The sequence below is a fragment of the Macrobrachium rosenbergii genome, chromosome 9 (assembly GCF_040412425.1).
Source record: "Macrobrachium rosenbergii isolate ZJJX-2024 chromosome 9, ASM4041242v1, whole genome shotgun sequence".
Lineage (NCBI taxonomy): Eukaryota > Metazoa > Arthropoda > Malacostraca > Decapoda > Palaemonidae > Macrobrachium > Macrobrachium rosenbergii.
In genome coordinates this window covers 41264577-41285458 of record NC_089749.1, presented here as the reverse complement: position 1 = coordinate 41285458, position 20882 = coordinate 41264577, and the positions used below count along the sequence as shown (strand labels likewise).

General features: G+C 41.9%; 1 protein-coding gene across 1 annotated transcript in view; it reads left to right on the top strand.

Moving 5' to 3' along the window:
• Positions 1-20882, top strand: part of Had1 (beta Hydroxy acid dehydrogenase 1) — a 96318-nt gene that overhangs the window by 23466 nt on the left and 51970 nt on the right. Inside the window, exon 3 of the mRNA XM_067108945.1 lies at positions 20138-20243. Coding sequence (XP_066965046.1) covers positions 20138-20243 — 106 coding nt within the window. The remainder of the gene's footprint in view (positions 1-20137; positions 20244-20882) is intronic.

Sequence of the window (20882 nt, the reverse complement as noted above, 5' to 3'; positions counted from 1 at the left end):
TCTTCGGATTCCCGCACGTTTTCGAATGCAGGTTGGTTTTATTTACAGTGAAGTTCTGTAGAACCATACTGACTTACACTTCTGAAACAGGATTCAGTTAATTCTGATTGTGCAAGGTTTTTCCTTGTGCGATCGGAATTATTTTGTAGCTCCGTGGATCAGGCCTACAGCTCAGTACAACAGCCTCAGTGTTCTCTTCTGCAACACTCTTCATAGCACAAGGATGAAGACTAATTCTTGAAGATGGAAAGGGAGGTCATAGTCTTTGACGAGGTCTCCCCATTCCTTCCCATCCTCTCTCAGAAAGGGAGAGAACTTAGCCTGATGGTGAGACGACAACTGTCCCCTTTGGGTGTTGTACACACTTCCTCTCCAGAGATACTCTGTGCCTCAAAGCATCTACTGAAGGGCATTCACCTACACTTCAAGGGGTTAGGTTGGGTTTGGATTAAGTTGGGTACTTAACTTAGCCTAGCCTAACTAGTTCTAGTTTAACCCACCAGACCTGCATTGCATTTTCTTGGAACTACTTGTCTAATGGCATCAACCAGGAGGTAGTCTCATGATCTACAAGGGACTAGGTTGGGTTAGGTTTGGTTGGGTACTTAGCCTAGCCTAACTAGTTCTGGCCTAACCTTACCAATCCTGCACTTTAGTATCCTGGGACTTCTAGTTTCATGGCATCAACCAGAAGGTAGTTACCCATTCTTCAAGGGTCTAGGTTGGGTTAGGTTAGGTTGGGTACTTAACCCAGCCTAGCCTAGTCTGACCTAATCCGCATTTCAATGACCCTGATCTTCTTAGATCTCTAAGCGTCAAGATCCGAGGATAGGCGTTCTGTTGTGTTGTTAAGGAACGATACCATGGTAGTTCCTTAGTTAACATTGGTCAACCAGACACATTCCATTGGTGGTGCGGGTGCACGGGTTTGCAGTAGCACATCAGTCAGCCAGACACACTCCACGATGATGGATGTACAACAGACAAGTTCGGTTTCACATCCATGATTCAAGTCTTGTGCTTACACCTTTCCGTCGTTTGCTTGATTCGTCGGGATATCAACAATACCTCCAAACTAAGTTCCGACAACTTGTTTTTGGTTCCTACTCAGTCAAGAAGCAGTGTCTAGGAGCTCCATTTCTTTTGACTTGATGTAGTTACACTCATCCTTTGAGGAGTGGGAGATGCAAGTAGTAGCTGATGCTGCTGTAATTACCAGTTGATCCACAACCCGAGGAGAGAATATTAGGTGGATCTTAAGACAGTTTCAAGAGTCTTGTGTCCAAATAGGCATTCCTATGATAGCAATGACGCTAAGGTAGTGCCATGGTTACACTATCCTCCTCCAGAGATTTTTCATTCTTCGGAACATTGACCAGGGCGACAATCTCCTACACTTCTTTTTTTGAACTTAAGCACAGTTCTTTATAAACTTTCAAGAGTCTCAAGATCCAAATAGACACTTCTGGGTGTAATAGCAATGACACCAGAGTAGTACCATGGTCAACAAAAGTTCTTAGTGGCCTTTCATGAGCTCTATTGCAGTGTAAGTACACAAGCAGACAGAAGAACATTCAGTACAGTGGCCAACCAGACATCCCAAGCAAGATGGATGTAATTACACCATGTATTTGCTGAAGCCATGAGATATGGACAGTTTATCTTGGCACCTTGACTTCCAGAAATTAGTTCAACCTCAGAAGAAACTTGATCATAGTCATCCTTTCTCAACTTACTGAAGTTAGCACTGTTCTGTTCTGTCTTCTCACGCCATTGAATAAAATAAGACATCTTTGGTACCCATTTACATCTTGAAGCTTATGCCTTTCGTCATTCTACATGTTTTGAAAGTGATCAGTGAGATGGATCATTCCACATCTATGGTCCTGTGGTGCCAATAACAGTGTGACTGCCTCCGTAAAGACTAGACTTTCAGCCCAATGCCAACGACTCGTTTGTTAGCTTTGAGTTGGCCAAGAAATGGTGTCCAAATTGTCATTTCTCTTGATTAATGAGATGATCAAATGAGCATACCCCGCAGCTTCTTGGTGGACATCAGTATGGTTCTGTCCAGATCTTTCGAGGCCAGGTGCATTGGTCTGTCCATTGCATTCAGGAAGAACCTATCTGTCAAGTTCTAGGATGGAATGTAATCGTGCAGTTCACATTCGTTTCTTTTACTTGGGACATTGCTCATAGGTCCTTGGACTCCTTTTCCTTGGATCCTGTGGTGGATGCTCAACAAGTCATATAGTTCACCCAGCTCTTGAGGGACAGGTTGCATCTCGCCTAGGGTGTGCGGCTGGAAGGAGGTGTGTGTATGAGACTGGCCTCTTCCCTTTGTCCTGTCTTCCTTCCTCTTCCAGTGGACAGAGGAACAGTGAACGAGCCATCACATGCTGGACTGGCATGCATTTAGGTGGTCTAGATGACTGAGTATCCTGTCTATGATCTAGCTGTATTTGGATTAGTAGATGCAAATCCTTCCTTCTCTCTAGCAAGGGGAGAGAGAGACTGACTATGAGCAAATCAGTTGGTTACTCTTAGCTTTATAGTCGCCAACACTGCGGGTTCATCCAAACCATTTCGAATCAAGGATATTACATTACTGTAATTCGAAATGCCCAGAAGTCTGACGATTGAACATCTCTCTTGTTCAATAGATCAGAGGTATGGTATCCTTCCTTTGCTCTTTAATGACCAGGAAGAGAGTACCCAGGTGAGCCGAACTACCAGTCAGTCAGAGATTTGCGTAGAATTTTCCCTCTCAAAATAGGTCTCTTATATGTAAAGACCGAGGATGACAAATTTTTTAAGTAATTGTATTTTTCTTAACATACAAACCTGAGGTCTTTACATTAAGGGCCCACCTCTTACCACCCCTCATTCTCTTACCTGGACCAAAAGGTAAACTGCATAGACCTAAATATATACTGCCTTGGTGGGTGGGGCTTCCACCCCTACCATCTGTAACTGTTACCATAACCTCCTCACAAAAGTTTAACGGCTGGATTTCCAGCTCACTGAAAGTTAATCCCATATGTAAAGACCTCAGGTTTATATGTTAAAAAAAATCAGATTACTTAAAAAATTTGTCATTTTACTTGAATTACCTGTAAGGTAAGAGGTTGACGTATTAGGCTTTATTCTAGTTCCACTGATCCTCATGACGTGAAATGTCAAGGAAAATAGTGTAATGTGAATGACCTTTGTCAAGTATGTGAATGTTGGTCAAATGAATTTATGGTAAAATTGGTAAATCATTGTAAATGAGGAGAGGCTGAGCATCTGAAAGGGCAGCTAAAGAAGCAAGAGGTTAAGTCTGCTAAGGCCAGTGCTAAGGAAGTGCATGATTTTTCTCCTTCAGCTTCTGGTAACTTTGTTAGGACCTCTTCTCTTCGTTCTGTTACTCCTACTAGAGCTTTCCAATTGATTCAGGATGTAAGATTTGATAGAACTGAGTCAGCTATGAAGGGTTTAAAGGTCTTGATAAATCAGTTAGCAAAATTTTTGCGGAATATTTCATCGGCTTTTCCCTCCCTGGGTTCTTGGTTGGTTTTGGATAATTCCCCCTCGTTAGAGGAGGCGGTCAGTGCCCCCGCTCCTGGTTAGTCTTGTCTTTGGCACATCCTGTCTTGCTCCCTCGCTGCCTGGAGCAACAGGGAACCAGAACGTGTCGGAGTGGTGCTGATCTGTGCCCATTGTCCCCTTCCTCTGGTTGGCTTGACAGCAATGCAGGTGTCGGACTTTGTTCGCCAAAAGATCACTCAGGTGGAACAAAGAGAAGCCGCTTGTTGTCTTCTCCACATTTAAGCTTGATGGTATCAGGACATCTTATTGGTAATGTTTCTTCATGTCTTTCGGATAATGTTAGTAGAATGAATGATAGTGGATCATTTGCAGTCTAGGACTTGTGTTAAAGTTCCTGTAGTTTGTAGAGATGTGTCTAGAGGTTCTTCCTCCTCCCGTGTTTCTCAGGATTCGTCGGCTATGCAAGAAGTGTCTGCTGCACAGTTGGCTGTTCGCAGTTTGCCTGCGCATTTTGCCGCAGCACAGTCTTCCTTGCACCACTCTAATGTCCGGTCTGCCTCTACGAAGATTTCTCCTTCGGTTGGTCAGAGCGCAAGGCTCCACTCTTGTTCTTTACATCTTTCTTCAGTGCGTGCTTCCCCTGTGTGGCTTTTGCCTGCGCATGCATTTCCTATGAGACTATCTCCTGTACCGATAGCTCCTGCGCTACCTTTGGCTATACAACATTCGACAGTGCATGCTTCACCAATACGGCCAGCGCCTGCGCTTCCTTCGGCTTTACAACATTCACCTGTGCACCCAGTGCTTACTAAGCACTCTCGTTGTATTCATCTTTGCTGACGGTCTCCCCTGCGTCACATTGCAGTGATATCTTGCACTGTCTCTCAGAGAGACTTTGGTTGTGCTTCAGATTCTCAGACTTGGACCGGCAGTGATGATTCTCAGTTTTCACCTTTGGATTCTTCTTCTCCGCTTAGAGATCCTCCGGCTAAGTGTGCTCATGTTTTAGTGCCTCCTCCAATAACAGGAGTTTTGGCCCATAATCAAGGGATTATGGTTTCAGCTGTAGTTTCCCGTAGCTCAGGAATTGGCTCGATGTCTCGAGTTGCTTCTTGATCAGAACTTAGGTTTGTTCATTGAACCAAGAAATGTTTCACAACCAAGACCTATGCCTTTTGAGTCTGAGAAAGCCTTTCTGTCAGTGGCGGCTAAGAGTTGCAACCTAGAGTTAGCTTTGAATTGACCTACTGCTACTTTTCTGCCCTTGGTAGCAGAGGTTGCAGCCCTGGTTGTGAAAGATATTGTCAGCCTAGACTTAGTGGTCAAGGCCCCTTCTTCTTCCTCTTTGTCGGAGGTCATGGTTGCTTGGTCTTCTATGGATGATGTAATGGGCTCTGATGCAGAACCTGATGAAGAGACAGACATGACTACTACTTTTAAGAAATTACTGGTTTTATTTAAGGAGAAGTTCTTGGATTACTTTGCGGAAGTGAATAAGCCTGACACATTTTCTTGCTGGGAGGAAAATCTGGGCCAGTCTTTTTTTTGTCCTTTTGTACCTCAATTCACCAAGGCTGTTTTAGGTAAATTTAAGGCTATTTATTTTAATAATAATAACAATAAGGCTATTGGTCATATCTTGGATCAGAAATCCTCATCCAAGAACGCTTCCCCTTTTCTGCTGCTGTATATGGGTAAAAGGAGAGCTAATTCTTACTCTACTGGCCTTCTTCCTAGTCTTGAGGTAGCTTTGGGGAAGGATTCGGCTTTCTTATCGCTCTTGGACCTATTGAAAAAGAGAATGGCCAACAAAGGGAAGTTAATGTTTTCTCAAGCGGAATTGAATTTGCTAATCAAAGCTATGTTTAGAACTTTGGAGATCCTCTCGTTCATGGATATGTCTGTGGGAGTGATTGATGGTTGCATCTGTCAACTTTCCTCCTTGGTCACTCAAGACTCTGTTGCGGGCAATGCATGGAAGTTTTGGATTTTATTGGCTGTTTAGATGGAGCAAGTAAAGGATGCAGTGGGCCAGAGTGCTCAGTCTTATGCCAATTTGATTCTTAAAAAACGGGAACAGTTGTGTTCTTGTCTTGCCAAGTCTGTGACAGATTCCTAGAAAGCTGTTGTCCATTTTCAACCTCAGTTGTATAAAATCTTGAGTTCTGAAGCTTTATCATCCATCGCACTGGAAGTAGAGATGACAGAAACATGGTCTTTGATAGTTAAGGCGTAGAAGCCCAAGCTTCCTCGTCCTCTTCCTCCTCCTCCTCGCCCTAGGCCCTCTACTTAAGTGGGAGTTTCTCGTTTCGGAAGGAATTCAGTTAGACCTTATAGATCTAAGGAGACCTTTCGAGGATCCTCCAGAGGATCCAGTAAGCCATTTAAGGGACCTGTTAAGTCATCAGAATGAAGATTCCAGCCCTGAGTTGCCAGTATGAGGAAGGCTTTCCCATTTTGGGAAGTATAGAAAGATTTGGGTACGGATCCATGGGTTGTGGAGGTGCTAAGAGAGGGTTACTTGATTCCTTTTTGTAAGATCTCCTCTGCTGCCAGATTCTCCAGTGACTCTCTTCATACCTCTGCAATCAGGTGAAGCGGAAAATCCTTCTGTTGGAAATCCTGAAACTTCTAGAGAAAGAGGCAATAGACGTAGGGTCAAGCCCTGGCTTCTACAATTGCCCGTTTCTAGTCCCCAAAACCACAGGGGGATGGAGATCTATTCTGGATGTTTCCAGATTAAATGCCTTTGTAAGGCTGATGAAGTTCTCCATGGGAGTCAGTGAGTTCAGTTCTAGCGTCCATTCGGAGAATGGATTGAATGGTATTGATAGATATGCAGGATGCATATTTTCATATTCCCACCAAGATGGAGTGCAGGAAGTACCTGAGATTGTTTTTGGGATTAAAGTTTTTCAACTTAAAGCGATGTGTTTTGGCTAAAGTCTGGCTCCACAAGTTTTCACTCTAGGTTTTGGCTCCTTTAGGAAGTGGGTCCATATTTTGGGCATAAAGATGATCCTGTACCCAGACGATTGGCTGATTCTGTGTCCCACATTGGAGGGCTTTCTGATGGCAAGAGAAATGGTTTTGAGTGTAACTCAGTTGTTGGGGATAGTCATAAATTTCTCAAAGTCAGCCCTGTATCCTTCACAGGAGATGACTTATCTTGGGATAAGAATTTTGAAGCTTCAGGCCTGTTCCTGAGAAGTGGTTGTCCCTGTTGGGGCACATGTCTTTGATGGAAGGCCTTTTCAGTTTTTTGTGAAGCAGCACTGGGATCGGAGGGTGCTCCTTGATTCTCACATGGTGGTAATTTCCAGGGATCTGGAAGAAACTTTCCAGTGGTGGAGAGACAAACCTCATCTCCGGCAAGGAGTATTGCTGGACCGCAAGAACCTAGACCTGTTGTTGTATACAGATGCATCAGACAAATGCTGGGGAGCTATTGCAGGCAAAAAGCAGCTGTCAGGTGTGTGGACTCAAGAGGAACAGCAGCTGCATATCAATCTTTTGGAACTGTTGGCTATATGGAAAGACTGCAGGAGCTGGGGGACCTAATATGCAATCAAACGGTGGTGGTCTTTTTGGACAACACCAAATTGCTTGCGTACCTAAAGCACCATGGGGTGACAAAGTCCGAGTCTCTTTTTCAGTTGACAATTCAGATTCTCTTATGGTCAGAGAGCAAGAACATCACCTTACTGCGGCAGTTTGTTCCTGGGAGAATGAACGTTGTAGCAAATGTTCTCAGTCGCAAGGATCAAGTAATAGTGACCGAGTGGGCCTTACATCCTGGAGGTGTGCAACAAGTTGAAGTTGTGGTGGTCCCCCTTCATAAACCTGTTTGCAACCAGGTGGAATCATCATCTGCCGGTATTTGGTTCATCCGTTCAAGATCCTCTGGCTTGGGCAGTAGATGCAATGTTATTAGACTGGTTGGGTCTAGATTGTTATGTTGTCCCCCTTTGCTATGATCCAAAAAGTCATCCCCAAGTTAGGCAATTCTCTCAGTTGTTGCACGACCTTGATTACCCCTTGGTGGCCAAGGAAGTTTTGGTTTCCAGACTAGCTTCAGTGGTTAATAGATCTGCCTAGACTTCTCCCTGTCAGGAAGAATCTCCTGAAGTAACCAAGAGGGGAAAGGTATCATCGCAACCCTCACATGCTGCAGCTGACCATGTGGAGACTGTCCACTGTCTCCTGTGAGTTCGAGGCTTCTTGAAAGCTTGTAGGAAGGCCATTATTAGTGCCAAGAGGGGTTCCACAAATCAGATCTACCAACACCAATGGTCTATGAATAGATCCTGGCATCGAGGTAAAGGGTTTTCCTGCACCTGTATCTATATAAACATTAAAGTCTATAGGGTCATGTTGGCTTCTGTTCTTAGGTATGTAGGCCTACAGCTGTCAGAGGACAAAGACATTAAAAATGTCATTAGAGGTTTTCAGCAGGAGGTTCCCAGGTGTCTGGTGCCCTCTTTACCTTGGAACCTAGATGTCGTTCTAAGGTTTCTCCTTTTACCACCTTTTGAACCTTTGGAACAGGCCTCATTGAGAGAACTTTCAATAAAAAACTCTCTTCTTGGTGGCCTTAGCTACAGCTAAGAGGGTGAGTGAAATACAAGCTTTTTCTTTTAGGGTAGGTTTTGCTAAGAACGAGGCAGTTCTTTCCTTTTTTGCCTTTTTTGCTGGCAAAAAATTATTTTGGGGCTAAACCCTTGCCTAGAACAGTGTCCCCACCTAGTTTGGAATCTTTGGTACCCAATGAGATGGATTCCCTTTTATGTCGTGTGGGGGCTTTAAGGATTTATCTGAATTACGCTAAAGACATCAGGGGTACTGTAAGGAATCTCTCCTGTAGTATCTGGAAGCCAGACCTTCCAATGAGTAAAAATGCAGTGTCCTTTTTCATTAGGTCCTTGGTGAAGGACTCTCATGCAAAATTGGACCCTGATGTATTGTCTACCTTGAAGGTAAACCCACATGACATTTGAGTGGTGGCTGCGTATTTGAATTTTTGGAAAAACTTATCCTTAGAGAAAGTTATTGAGGCTGCCCAATGGTGTTCTAATTCTGTTTTTGCAATGAATTATCTTGGTGATGTAGAAATTCAGTACAATTTTTGCAGAGCATTAGCTCATCTCATTTGTGCAGGGGATATTATGTTCTGAATCAATCAGTAGCTTTTCTGTCTGCAGTTTTTAGCTCCATTTGTGTTTGTAGGGAAGCTTGGAGGTACTCACGGTTGAGTATAGGAAGTGTACCTTCGTGTCTGTAGATATTACTATAGTTGCATATCCATCGTTGGCTCTGCTGGGTTTTGGCACAGTAACCCTCCCTCCCTTGTTCTGAAGGGGGGCACCCTCCAAAGAGATCTCAGGTATCTTCATGATTGGGTTCTCGTACCTGAGTGACCATCCTCTCAAGACAGCAGTAATAGCCAGTGGATTGGTTTCACTAGGTAAGTAAAAACTTATTTTTACATATTTGTATTGTATTATGTAGACTTTAAAGGGCCTGCTGATTTTCGTTTTGCCCACCATGTTAAATATGAGAATCAGCTATATGATGGAGAGGTAAGATTTATTTTTTCAGTAACATAAATACTGAAGATTTATTTTTTAAATACTTACTCTCCATTATATCAGTTGCCCTCCCTGCCTTCCCACATTTGAGGTTGACAGAAGTGGACTGACCGGCTATGGGTGTTTGTACTTATTGTTCCCCTGGTGGGGGGTGGGGGGAAGTAGGTGGATAGAAACAGACATTCATAGAAAACTGAGTGTTCTCATTTTTTTTCAATCTGTCAAACTACTGCTGGCGCGGAAGTAAAAGCTATATAATGGAGAGGTAAGTATTCAAAAAATAAATCTTAAATTAAGTACAGGTACTTATATTTTTTGATAGTGTAGCCACTGTCGTCCTCAAAGGAGTTACTGTCATGGTCCCTAGAGGGTTCCATAAGATAGACTAACCATTTTCAAAGAATTCTCTTCTAGTTGGTCTCGGCCATTATAGTGCACATTGACACTGATAGAGTATAAGACTCAAGACTCTTGTCTACAGCGGCTGCCTAGGTTCAGTTTCTATTCTCAATCTGCAGATGTGGCAACAATGCGTCGCACATCATCTATTATTGTGTCAGCCATGCACTATGCACGAGACTATTTACCCATTACACTCTTGGTCTGCTTAATTGCAAGACATGTCATTCCTTTCGTCAGACTACAAGCTCTTAGATCATAATTTGGTCATCATGAGAGTACCAAACTCAGAAGAAAGGTAAGTGCATAGTTTTAAGTCCCAGTGAAAAGTTTAGTTGTTCCGACACGATATACAAACCATCGGTCCTTTACATTAGGAACTACTTACAGCAAAGCTGGACACAGCCGTTAAACTCTTGAACAAGGTGTTTAGGCAGCAGCTATCGAATACCTGCCTGCCCGGATGTAAACATTCCAGTTTGCTTTCGGCCGTCATGCGTTGCAGACATGTTTTCGGATCTCCTTGCCTGACTGTCATTAAGCTGTTTATTATCGTGGTGGGATCTTTCTGTATTTTTGTGTATATATTTCGTGTGTTTGATATTATTAATATACAAACCCACGATTTGTGATAGCCTTGCTTAGGCTGTCCTTCCCCTGCGTCAGTGTCTTGGGTTTGACGGCCAAGGGCATATTTAGAGGGGCATAACCGAGTGGTAATGCTTCTCTTCCAGTAGAGTAGCCCTTTATTTAGATACTGAAGGCATTCCCCTGTACGTTCTGATATATCAGATTGGGACGTAATATCTTCGCTCCCCTTCATTGATCAGGTTGTAACAAGTTCACTCCCTTTCTTGGGCTCCCGCCCTCTGTGTACAAGGGCATGACTACTTCCTTTCTACTTGTGCTGAGTGCTGTTTTCGCCGCCTGCACTATGGAGAGTTGCAGGGGTGGAAAGGTTGCGGGCGTCATTGATAAGTTTCGCTTCCATGGCGCTCTTGGAGGCCTCCCCTCCTTCCTTTTCCCTCCCTGTAGGTTCTTCTTTTATCTCTCCTTTGGGAGAAATCTCTCTCCTTCGCCTTCTTCGCTTGCTTGTCAGGCGAAGACTGTGAGGGGTGGCGTGTGGGTGGTCAGCCGACCTCTTTTCAGGGGCCACCTCTTGCTGTGTAGGGCAGTTCCCCTTGGAGCGAAAGAAGTCTCCCTCTACTAATCATCTTTGTTTTTTCTTTCAGGTTGACAGTGAGCATCGTAGGCACAGCAGTAGTTGGCTGGATATCTCAGTTGGGATATCTTTGCCTGATAGTAGTCCCATTCATACAGTGTTTGCTTAGGAATCGACTACAGTACCTGGTTGGAATGGCATAGATCCACGTTGGGATCATTATGACTCTGTTCCCGCTGATGTGGATTGATCGCTGTCATTGCTGGCCTTTATTTATGCTGTGGCACTGCCTCTGGTGTATCTGGTCCATCTGCTCCTGCTGTGTTTCCTTTGTTATTGCTCCTGTTGACTCGGCAAGAAGTCTCTGGGCAACTCTTTGCCTCCTGCGAAGCCGTCCTGATTGTTCCTGTTGCTGCTGGTGACGTTCATGTGACGTCCCTGGCCACTGCTGTAGCTCCTGCCTTCTGAATTGCTTCTATAGCTCCTGCATCAGTTGTCCTGATCATGCTCTGCACGCACCCTTACTAGAGTCATCAGACAGAGATGTGCCCTTTTAGGATCGTGTGGTCTCATAGACCACACACTTGTCTTCTTCCTTTGGTCTTACCCACAGGCCCTTGGAACCTTTTTTCCATGGTCCTTTGGTGGCTGCTGAACAAGTTGTGTTTTCTTACCTGGCTCCTTCAAGAGGACAAGTAGCATCTGGCCTAAGGTGTTGGTTCTTGAAGTGAGAAGGATACTGCCGAGAGTGACTGGCCTCTCCTCCTCCTCCTCCTCCTTCCTTGTCCTCCTTCCTCATCCTCCTGCTTCTCCTCCTTCGGGATGAGAATAGGACTCAAACCGACACTTGCTGGATCTGGCGTCTGATGCGGTAAGACTACACATTGAGCACCCGTTTTATTTTTCTTCTAGAATCATAGAAGCAATTCCTCTCCTTCCTCTAGCAAGGGAAGGAAGGAGATTCTTGCAATAAGGAAAACCTAACTTGGGTTCTCCTTACTGCCTCTGACTCTTAGATTCTTCCCAGCCTGTTTCGTATGAGTTATGTTTGGTCACTCATGCGAAAAGGACCAGTATCTGACATTTGATCTTGCAGTTCCTACACTCCGATCAATATGTCAGAGGCATGGTACTCCTCCTCGCTCTTTCGACCAGGAGGAGTAGCCCAGGTGTGCAGAACTCCAGTCAGTTCAAGACTCACTCAGATTCCTCCCTCCAACCAGTGACTCTTCCTAATGTAAAGGACCAATGGTCTGTATATCGTGTCAGAACAAATCACAATTTTAAAAGTAAAATGTAAATTTTTTAACTGTACAAACCTGAGGTCCTTTACATTACATTTTTATGCCCACCTCATGCCACCCGTCAATCTGAACTTGGACCGAAAGGCAAACTGGAATGTTTACATCCAGGCATGTGGGTATTCCCACCTACCTGGCGGTAATTACTGCCCAACCACCTTGTTCAAGAGTTTAATGGCCGTGTCCAACTTCGCCGTATATAATTCCTAATGTAAAGGACCTCAGGTTTGTATAGTTAGGAAATATACAATTTAATTTTAAAAATTGTGAAAAAAAAAAAAAGTTTAGCTGGTAGCTAATTTCATGAAAGTTAAAAGCCGGCACCAACAGCAGCGTCACGTCTTCCACAAGGAGAGAATTAGGTTTCGTTTAAGTGTTACGTTGCATTCTTAGTTAGCCGACAGACATTGTTTAATTATATTGAAGTCCAGTAAACCCCTGTACTCGCGTTCTCATGATTCGCGAACTCACCGATTTGTGGATTTCTCTATGGAACATATATACACATTATTCATGGAAAATTTGCCCATTTGTGGTATTTTTCGCTGATAAATATTCACTAATTACTGTATTTTCATATTTTCATGACTAAATGCACTTTTTGTGATAAAACTATTAAAATACTCAGGTACCCAGGTAGCGCTCGAGTTACGATAATTCGCCTTACGATAATTCTATTTTGCCATGGGGTAAGGAATTAATACCGATAAAACAATATTGAGAAAATATTTTTAAATTTCACGCGGGTACAGGCAGCAGGGTACAATCAGGCAGTGAGAGAGACCAAATTACAATAGACCAACTTCTTTTCCTCCATCTCTTTATCCCATCTTTTAGTTAAAAATGTAAAAGAGAATGATAAAAGTATTGTTAGTAACGTTATACTCCTGCGTAAATGCGTACAGCCATAAACAACCGAACGAGAAAATGCTGGTTTGCTTATAACCGAATCGGGTAACAACATCTGTTTTGCTTGTATTTCAGCTATCGAACGGTAGTAAACAATTACCGTAGTTATGTTACAAATGACGTTAAGTAGAATAGGACTCGTATATTTTATATTATACCCTTATTCGCTATGGATTAAAAATTGGCAAGGAAATATACTGCTAAATTTAAGCTGCAAGTTGTAGCTGAAGCTGAGAAAACAATGTTCAAGCTGCTAATGACTATAAATTATCGTGCATCAGCAAATGGATGAAACTTTACCATAAATAAAATTGGATAGAAAGTATTTTAATCAAAACTACTGGGTATGAAAGAACACAGATTACTGCTTTTTTCACGCTGGTAAAAGATAAATACGTAAAACTCGTATTATGATGAAGTCAAGTGAAAATGGCAAACGGAATCTTTATTTTTTTCACACAAACCAAACATGCCCCCAAACGGCCAACGTTATGGATTAACGAAAAAAATTGCTAAATTAATTTCACAACGAGGCGTATTTAAGTTATATTTCGACTTGAAAGCACTTCATGTAACGAAAAATAACCTTGCCCCACATGAATAAAGTATCTAGAGATTCATTTACGCTAGCTAGAAACAAGAAAAACACTCTGAACTGAGTTAAATACGGCGAAATAAACTTACCGCATAATCGATTTCCAAACCAAAACGTTGATCGCTATGGTTACAATTTATATTATAAAAGCAATATAAGAACATATACAATATTATTGGATACAGTGAAGTAAAGCCTAACATTTTCAAAGATCCATGGAAAAGATACATATTCGTTACGCTGATGTATGTATGGTACAATATTAATATGTGAATATAGAGTACAGTATAATGTAGGCTAGGCTACCATATATGTATATGATATACCATAGTGTAGGCTAAGCTAATTCATGTTTGTTGTTCAATTTCTCATTGTATTAAATTATCATAAGTCAGTCTGCATGAACCTCCAGAATTAGCTGATATTAATAATTACGATATGTTTAGTGTAGGCTAGGCTACCATATATATACACATGGTACTGAATACCCTGGTGTAGGGTAGGCTATATTCAATATACGTTATTTCCAACAAGCAATGGGTTTTTTGGAACCTAACCCCATCGTAAGTAGGATAATAACTGTATGAGATTTTTAGATTTTTTTTTGTGTTTGAACCATCAAAATGGGCAGTTCTAAGTGTTTTTAGAAGGGTTTTAAGTATTTGCAGATTTTGCTATCCCCAGGAGCGTATGGTATGCATCCCCTGTGAATAAGGGATGTTTAGTGTATATAATGATTTTAAAACAGTGTTGTTCAAGAAGATCATTGGTATTACATATCTTTCATATTAATAGTTATTTTGGGCTACAGGGTAGATAAGCTAGGCTATTTCATTTTCCTTTTGATTAGTAGTAGCCTAATCGTTCATGTACACTATACTGTACAGTTGTACCGGCTTTTAACTGAGCTCAACTTCCAAACCTTGGTATTAATTAAACCATTTGGTTAATTTTAGAACTTAATTACCAAACTGAATAGTTTTTTTATAACGCTCCCCAATTATCTTTAATATCAGGGAACTTGTATCAGATTATACAATGTTTTCCTTCACAGACCTACTTTCAGCAGGTATTGCTCCACCAATAGCGGTGTCACTAGGAAAATGTTTGTTATGTTTGTTTGACTGTGTGACTATTAAACTTTTATGTTTTCATATAACGGGCATTGAAATTGTACTCAATTTATAAGTACCTAGCTTATTAAAAATTTTCCTTTGGAAAAATATTTTCATTGAAGTACTGTCTTATGTAGCCTATAGCTTTAGCTGTGACTTGCGAGTAGCGTGGGCCTGATAAACAAATTAGATTTATAGTATACAGTTCCCCCTTGATGTGGGACCATCTTGACGTGGTTGGGGGCGGCTCTTGAACCCCAGGAATTCTCATATATGATTATATATTTCTGTGGATAAATTTTTGTGGAATTTTCCACTTTTGCTAAAATTTATTGGACATGTTAAATAGGAAAAGATATCATAGCTGGGATTGAGTTTATATCCGAAGCTAAATTTCTTGCCAGGCTCCACCTCCTCAGTATCATAACCTCTGCTACTATGCTGAAAGTTGCCATTAGAAGGCTTCTAGAATCTTCCAAAACAATACTTGCTGTTGTGGCCAAATCACTTACGTGGACCCTATGGGGCACTATGATTTTCTAGAGTGCTGCATAAAGGCTCGAATGGAAACATTGGCAGGCTCCAATATGTCACTTCCCAGTGCAACCTCCATATTACATTCTACCCCCTTCTGTAAGGACCTTTTTGAGGAGTCTGTTGTGCCTCAACTCAGTGAACAAACTCGACAACAGAATTGTACAATATGTGCTCTCCTTGGAAAAGGGGAATCTCGGGAAGCAAAGGACTAGGGAGTTTCCTTTTCCTAAACCAAAGAAGGTTCATTATGACTTGGAGTCATTTAAGCCTCCAGTCACCCCTAAAGGATTCCCTCAAAAACAGAAGGGACAACAGTAGCAAAACCATCCTTTTCGAAGTGTTCAAAGATGCTCCTACCTGGAAAAAGGAAAAGCAACTCCTGGAATGCCTATCAAAGGCAAAGGAAGAGGTGGAGCTCAATAGAAATTGCACGGTGGGGGGGTCGTTGCTGCAGCATCACATGCAATGGAAGTCCTCCCCTTGGGGACATAGTATTATCTTCAATGAGCTAGGGTGAAAGTGGTCTCATCCTCCTCCCTCTAAAGAGGTTTTTCCAAAAATCGGACCCCTTTTTGGAAGATTATGGGCAGAATGCCCTTTTAAAGGGAGCCATAGAGAAACATACATATATTTGCCACCAAGCATGTCTCTTCAGTGTCCCCAAGAAGGATTCTTCCAAACGGAGGGTGATCCTCGACTTGTCAAAATTTAACAAACATTGTTTGCCACAAGTTTCGGATGACTGCTGTTGCCCAAGTATGTTCAGTCATTCCACAGGGGACCGGGAATGCTTCTATATATCTGAAAGACGTATACTGGCACATCCCTATCGCCATTCCCTTCCGCAGCTTCCTAGTGTTCAGGATAGGGAAGGAAATGTACAGATTCAGAGTCATGCCCTTTGGGCTAAACATTGCCCCAAGAGTTTTTACAAAATTAGCAGCAGTAGTTGTCCGAGAACTCAGAAAAGAAGGAATTCAACTGGTAACATACCTAGACAATTGGCTAATCTGGCAGCCTACCAGAGAAGAGTGCTTATGGAACCTAAGAGTGTTAGTTGACAGACTCCAGTCAAAAGGTTTTCTAATAAATTGGAACAAATCCCGCCTGACACCCAGCAGACGCTTCCAGTGGCTGGAACTTTGTTGGGATACTCTTCACAGCCAGTTGTCTCTTTTCACCAATATTTAGAACAGAGTAAGGAAGGACCTGAAAAGGTTCCTTGCACTGCTCAGCATTTTCAGACGTCAGTTGGAACATATGATGGGTATCTGTGGTAGACCCAATCTTCAGGTTGTGCAACTAAAAAATGTAAATATTCTGGCTATCACATGTGTTAGGAGTTATCTCTCCCTTTTTATGTTCTTTGTTATGTGTTTGTATAGATTTTAGTCTTTCTCTTCTTACCTTGGTTTCTTTCGAGGTGTCCTTCAGATTTTCTTCATGGATGATGTGCTATCTATTTATTATTATAAGTATTGATATCTCTCAGAAAGGCGTATAGAGACGAGATCGGTAATTTCTTCACTTTAATTAGTACTTAGTATTATAAAGATCAGTACAATGATAGAAAACGAATTACTCTTGACTAAGTCTATATGGGGAACACTGAAGCGAGGGGAGACGTGCTCTCCCTTGAAGGACACAGTTCTGACTCTGCTCTCCTCGTAGGTCTCTAACTCGTCGAACCCCCAAGAAAAACTTGCTATCTGCAATCTCCACCTCCTTCTAGCCTTATTGGAAGGACTAATCTGCAAGGCCTCCCCTTCAAGTAGCTGATTGGAAGGACTGTAGTGGGTGTGATTCAAATCTCTCCTTAGAGGACTTGATAGGAGGTGATCTTAGGAGGGTGTGTGAAAGACCCCTCCCAAACATAATTGATTGGAGGTTGAAGAAGTACATCACTTGAGCCAACCCCCAAATTCCTGGAACTTCCACGAAAACACCTTCCTGAGAAGGCGGGGCTATAGAATCAGCTGTTGTAAGCATTTAGACTGTGCTGACTCATGTTTTGGTTAGCTTCAATCGCGAGGCCATTATTTCTCACTTTTACGACTGTTTTTATGGCTTCAACACGATATACTGCAATAGTTCATGTAAACATCCCACGTATTGATAACATGACACAACAGCATTTGGGTGTTATCACTGTGTTCTTTGCCTCTCTCTTTATTTTTATTTCTCTCTCTCTCTCTCTCTCTCTCCTAACTTTTTCTCTTTCTATCTCCCTCTCTCTCTCTCTCTCTTTTCTATCTAATTTCCCTGTCTATTCTACACCACAACACATGCAACAAGAAAGATTTGCAATCGGCTTCATCAAAGGAGTCAAAAAGTTGGGGAGATACTCCAGCCATGGACTTGGAAGGGGTCTCTGGCAAAACAGGTTACCCTGGCTCCTCCATCTGTACAAGTGATAATCCACATGGATGCCTCCTTGACGGATTGGGGAGGCCATTGGGTGGATTGTCAGGTAGCAGGGAGGTGGTCACCTGCTCTGAGGAGGTGTCATATCAGCTGTCTTTCTGTCTCTCAGAAAGCTGAAACCTCCAAAAGGGACACAAATTTTGTTGGTCTTGGACAACAGGACTGCAATGTCCCTGCATGAATAGGTCAGGTTAGCATGTACCTCCTCTCAATACAGTAATGCTATCCATCCTTTGGTTTGGTATTGATTCTATTGTAGAAATTGTTACTTTCCTTCTCTGATCTTCCTGCTCCTGCAAGGCTTCCAATTACCTGGTCCCTGAATAAGGTACTTAAGCTTCTGTCAACCCCTCAATTCAGTGGGCCCAATACAACTACAACTCATATGTTGCAAAAGGCGATCTTCATATGTTGCAAAAGGCGATCTTGACTGCTTTGGCAGCAGGAGCTTGTATTAGTGAACTGGACTCTCTTAGACGGGGAGAACGCGATATCACTCAAACACTTAACCATCATTTGTTATTGTCCCCTGGCCCATCATTCCTGGCCAAGAATGAGAACCCTTTAAAAACGAAGTCTCCTATTCTGATAAGGAAGCTGAATTTGTCAGATAAAACATTGTGGTTGGTTCAGGCACTTAGGGTCTACCTAGAGGTCAAAGCAAACATTCCAGAGGGTTCGATTTTCCTACACCTTAGCACAAACAAACCACTCTTTCTTCATGGGCTGAGAATACTGTTAAGTGTCCTTTATTAAAATGCAAGACCCTATTCCTTTCCTAAGTCGCACGACATCTCGAAAGTAAGTGCATCGTTGGCTTTCTTCGGAAATGTTTCTTTCAAAGAAGTCTCCTAGCGTACAAGGTGGTCATCAGAAACAGTATTCCTAAAACATGTCTCCATGAGCTCGAACAAATTTGACTACACTATGTTTTAGTAGGTGGTATGGTAAGTCCTGACCCCTTAGGCACTATGGCAGAAAACTAGGGGTCTTCTTGATGTAGAGGGTATGCTAGATATCACTGAGAAAAGTGCAACAATACCACAACCACACCCAGCATATTTAGGTAATTCACTTTAGAACTAAATCCTAATATTTATACGTTTGTGCTTAGTTTCATGTCCTTTACTGCCAAACCCTATGGTTATCTGGAATAAAGAATGTGGTTAATAACTTGTGGCTTAACCTTGGACCAAAATGTTATATGGGTTGTTGGGATTGAAATTTAAGAGCTTAAGCCATTTCGTCACCTGCTAATTACTTTGGTAAGCTCCTTTGAGGACGAAGAGCAGCTACGCTATCAAAAAATAAGTTTTGACGTAAGAAAAAACCATTTTTGGTAGCCACTGTGAGTCCTCAAGCTCACCCACTTTCCTTGACGAAAAGGCAATGGGGTTAGTTGAATAGTTATCCTGCATAGCCTGAAAGAGAGTAATGAGTAAATAGTCTCACTCAGATTGCTTGGTTGACAATAATAGCTGACGTGTGATGCGTTGTTGCCACATCCGCAGGTTGAGAATAGGAATTGAACCTAGGCAGTCACTGTAGACGAGAGAAAGAGCCCTCTTTACTTGAGTCCTATACGCTATCATTGTCAATGTGCTCTATACTGGCCAAGATCAACTAGAAGAGAATTCTTTGAAATTGGTTGGTCTATCTTATGGAGCCCTCTAGGGACCATGAGGTAACTCCTTTGAGGGCTCACAGGGGCTACCAAAAATAGGTTTTCCCTGCATCAAAATCTGTTTTTTAGGAGGAATGACATTCCAGCACTATCTAGAATACCAAAAATGCATAAGAACAATTAAGGAAAAGAGAGAGGTGGCGAATGATATTGTGGTAGAAGGCTAGATAGAAGAGGAGGGAAAACATTTATGTTACCTTGGCGGCACATTGCTCTCTGAAGCAGGTATTGAGAAGATGATAAAAGAAAAAAGTAGCAACATCCTGGTCGGAGCAAAGAGTTGATGAATGCATAAGGCCCATACAGTACTACCCTGTGCTTCAGAAGCATGGCACTAGCAAAATAATGAGATTTTGAAAGAGGGTGACTATTATAATGTTAAGAATCATGGCCGGAGTGCAGAGGGAAAATCATGCTGCAACTGAGGAAGTGGCAGAGTGAGGTGGTGCCCATAGGCTGGAAAATGGACTTGGACCCCGAAGATTGAGATGTTTTGGGTAGGTGATGAGATAGGATGAAGAACAGTTAGTGAAGTAGATATATTAGTAGTTGAAGGAAGACTTGTGGGAAAATTAAGGAAACTGTGGAAAATGGGGTTGAAGGAAGATTGATCAAATGGGAATTCAGGTAGAAAGTGCTCAGGACAGAAAAATGAAGAAAATTCATTTCACATGTAATCCCATTAAGGGACAGTCTCTTGTTAAAATGTTCATGATTGTTATTATGATTGAAGAGGTAGGTACAGATTATTAGTAATTCCTTAAAAACATTACTATTAACAGTGACAAGCTGGTGTTGTTATGTGCCTTGAAATCGATCACTTTGGTATAAAAAAAATGTAACAAATTTGTATTCTTGGGTGAAGTTAGTTTGCATGGTATTTTTACTTCAGATTTCGTCAGCTTTGGACAATATCAAGAAACAGTTAAAGACCCTAAAAGAATCAGGATTGCTTCGTGGAAAATTGACAGCTGATCAACAGATCCAGTGCATAAAAGGTATGTAGATACCAATTTGGTTAAACTACCTTATTTATTGCTGTATAGAATATTATTTTAAAATAAGCCTCACCTCTCCATTATATAGCTTTTACTTCCATGATAGTGGGTTGTTGACAGATTGCAAAATAAAAAGAAAAAACACTTGGTTTTCTATAAATACCTGTTTTTGATCCATCTGCTTCCCCCACCTCCCACCAGGGGAACTGTTAGGTACAAACACTTGTAGCCTGTCAGTCTACTTGTGTCACCAGTTTCAGTAGGAGGTAGAAAGATTGTTAAGTCTCTCCCCATAAAAATGCATATAACTGCTTATTTTAATAGTTCAAACACCAAATATACCTTAAACTATCATCCTAAAACCCCTTAATGTAATTTCAAAGTCATCTCACAACATTACCCTTAAGAATATATGGCTTACAGCTATGTGAGAAAACTAAACTTAAGTCCCTCCTACATTCAAGCATAGCCATTTTCTCTCATACAATATTGAAGCTGTCCCATTTTCTGGGAAACATTGGGAATTCACAAGTAGACAGGGGAAACATTGGGAATTCACAAGTAAGAGTTAAATACTGTACTGCACAGTACTTGAATATTTAAATATGCAGTGAAAAAAAGTACCAAATTATAAATGCA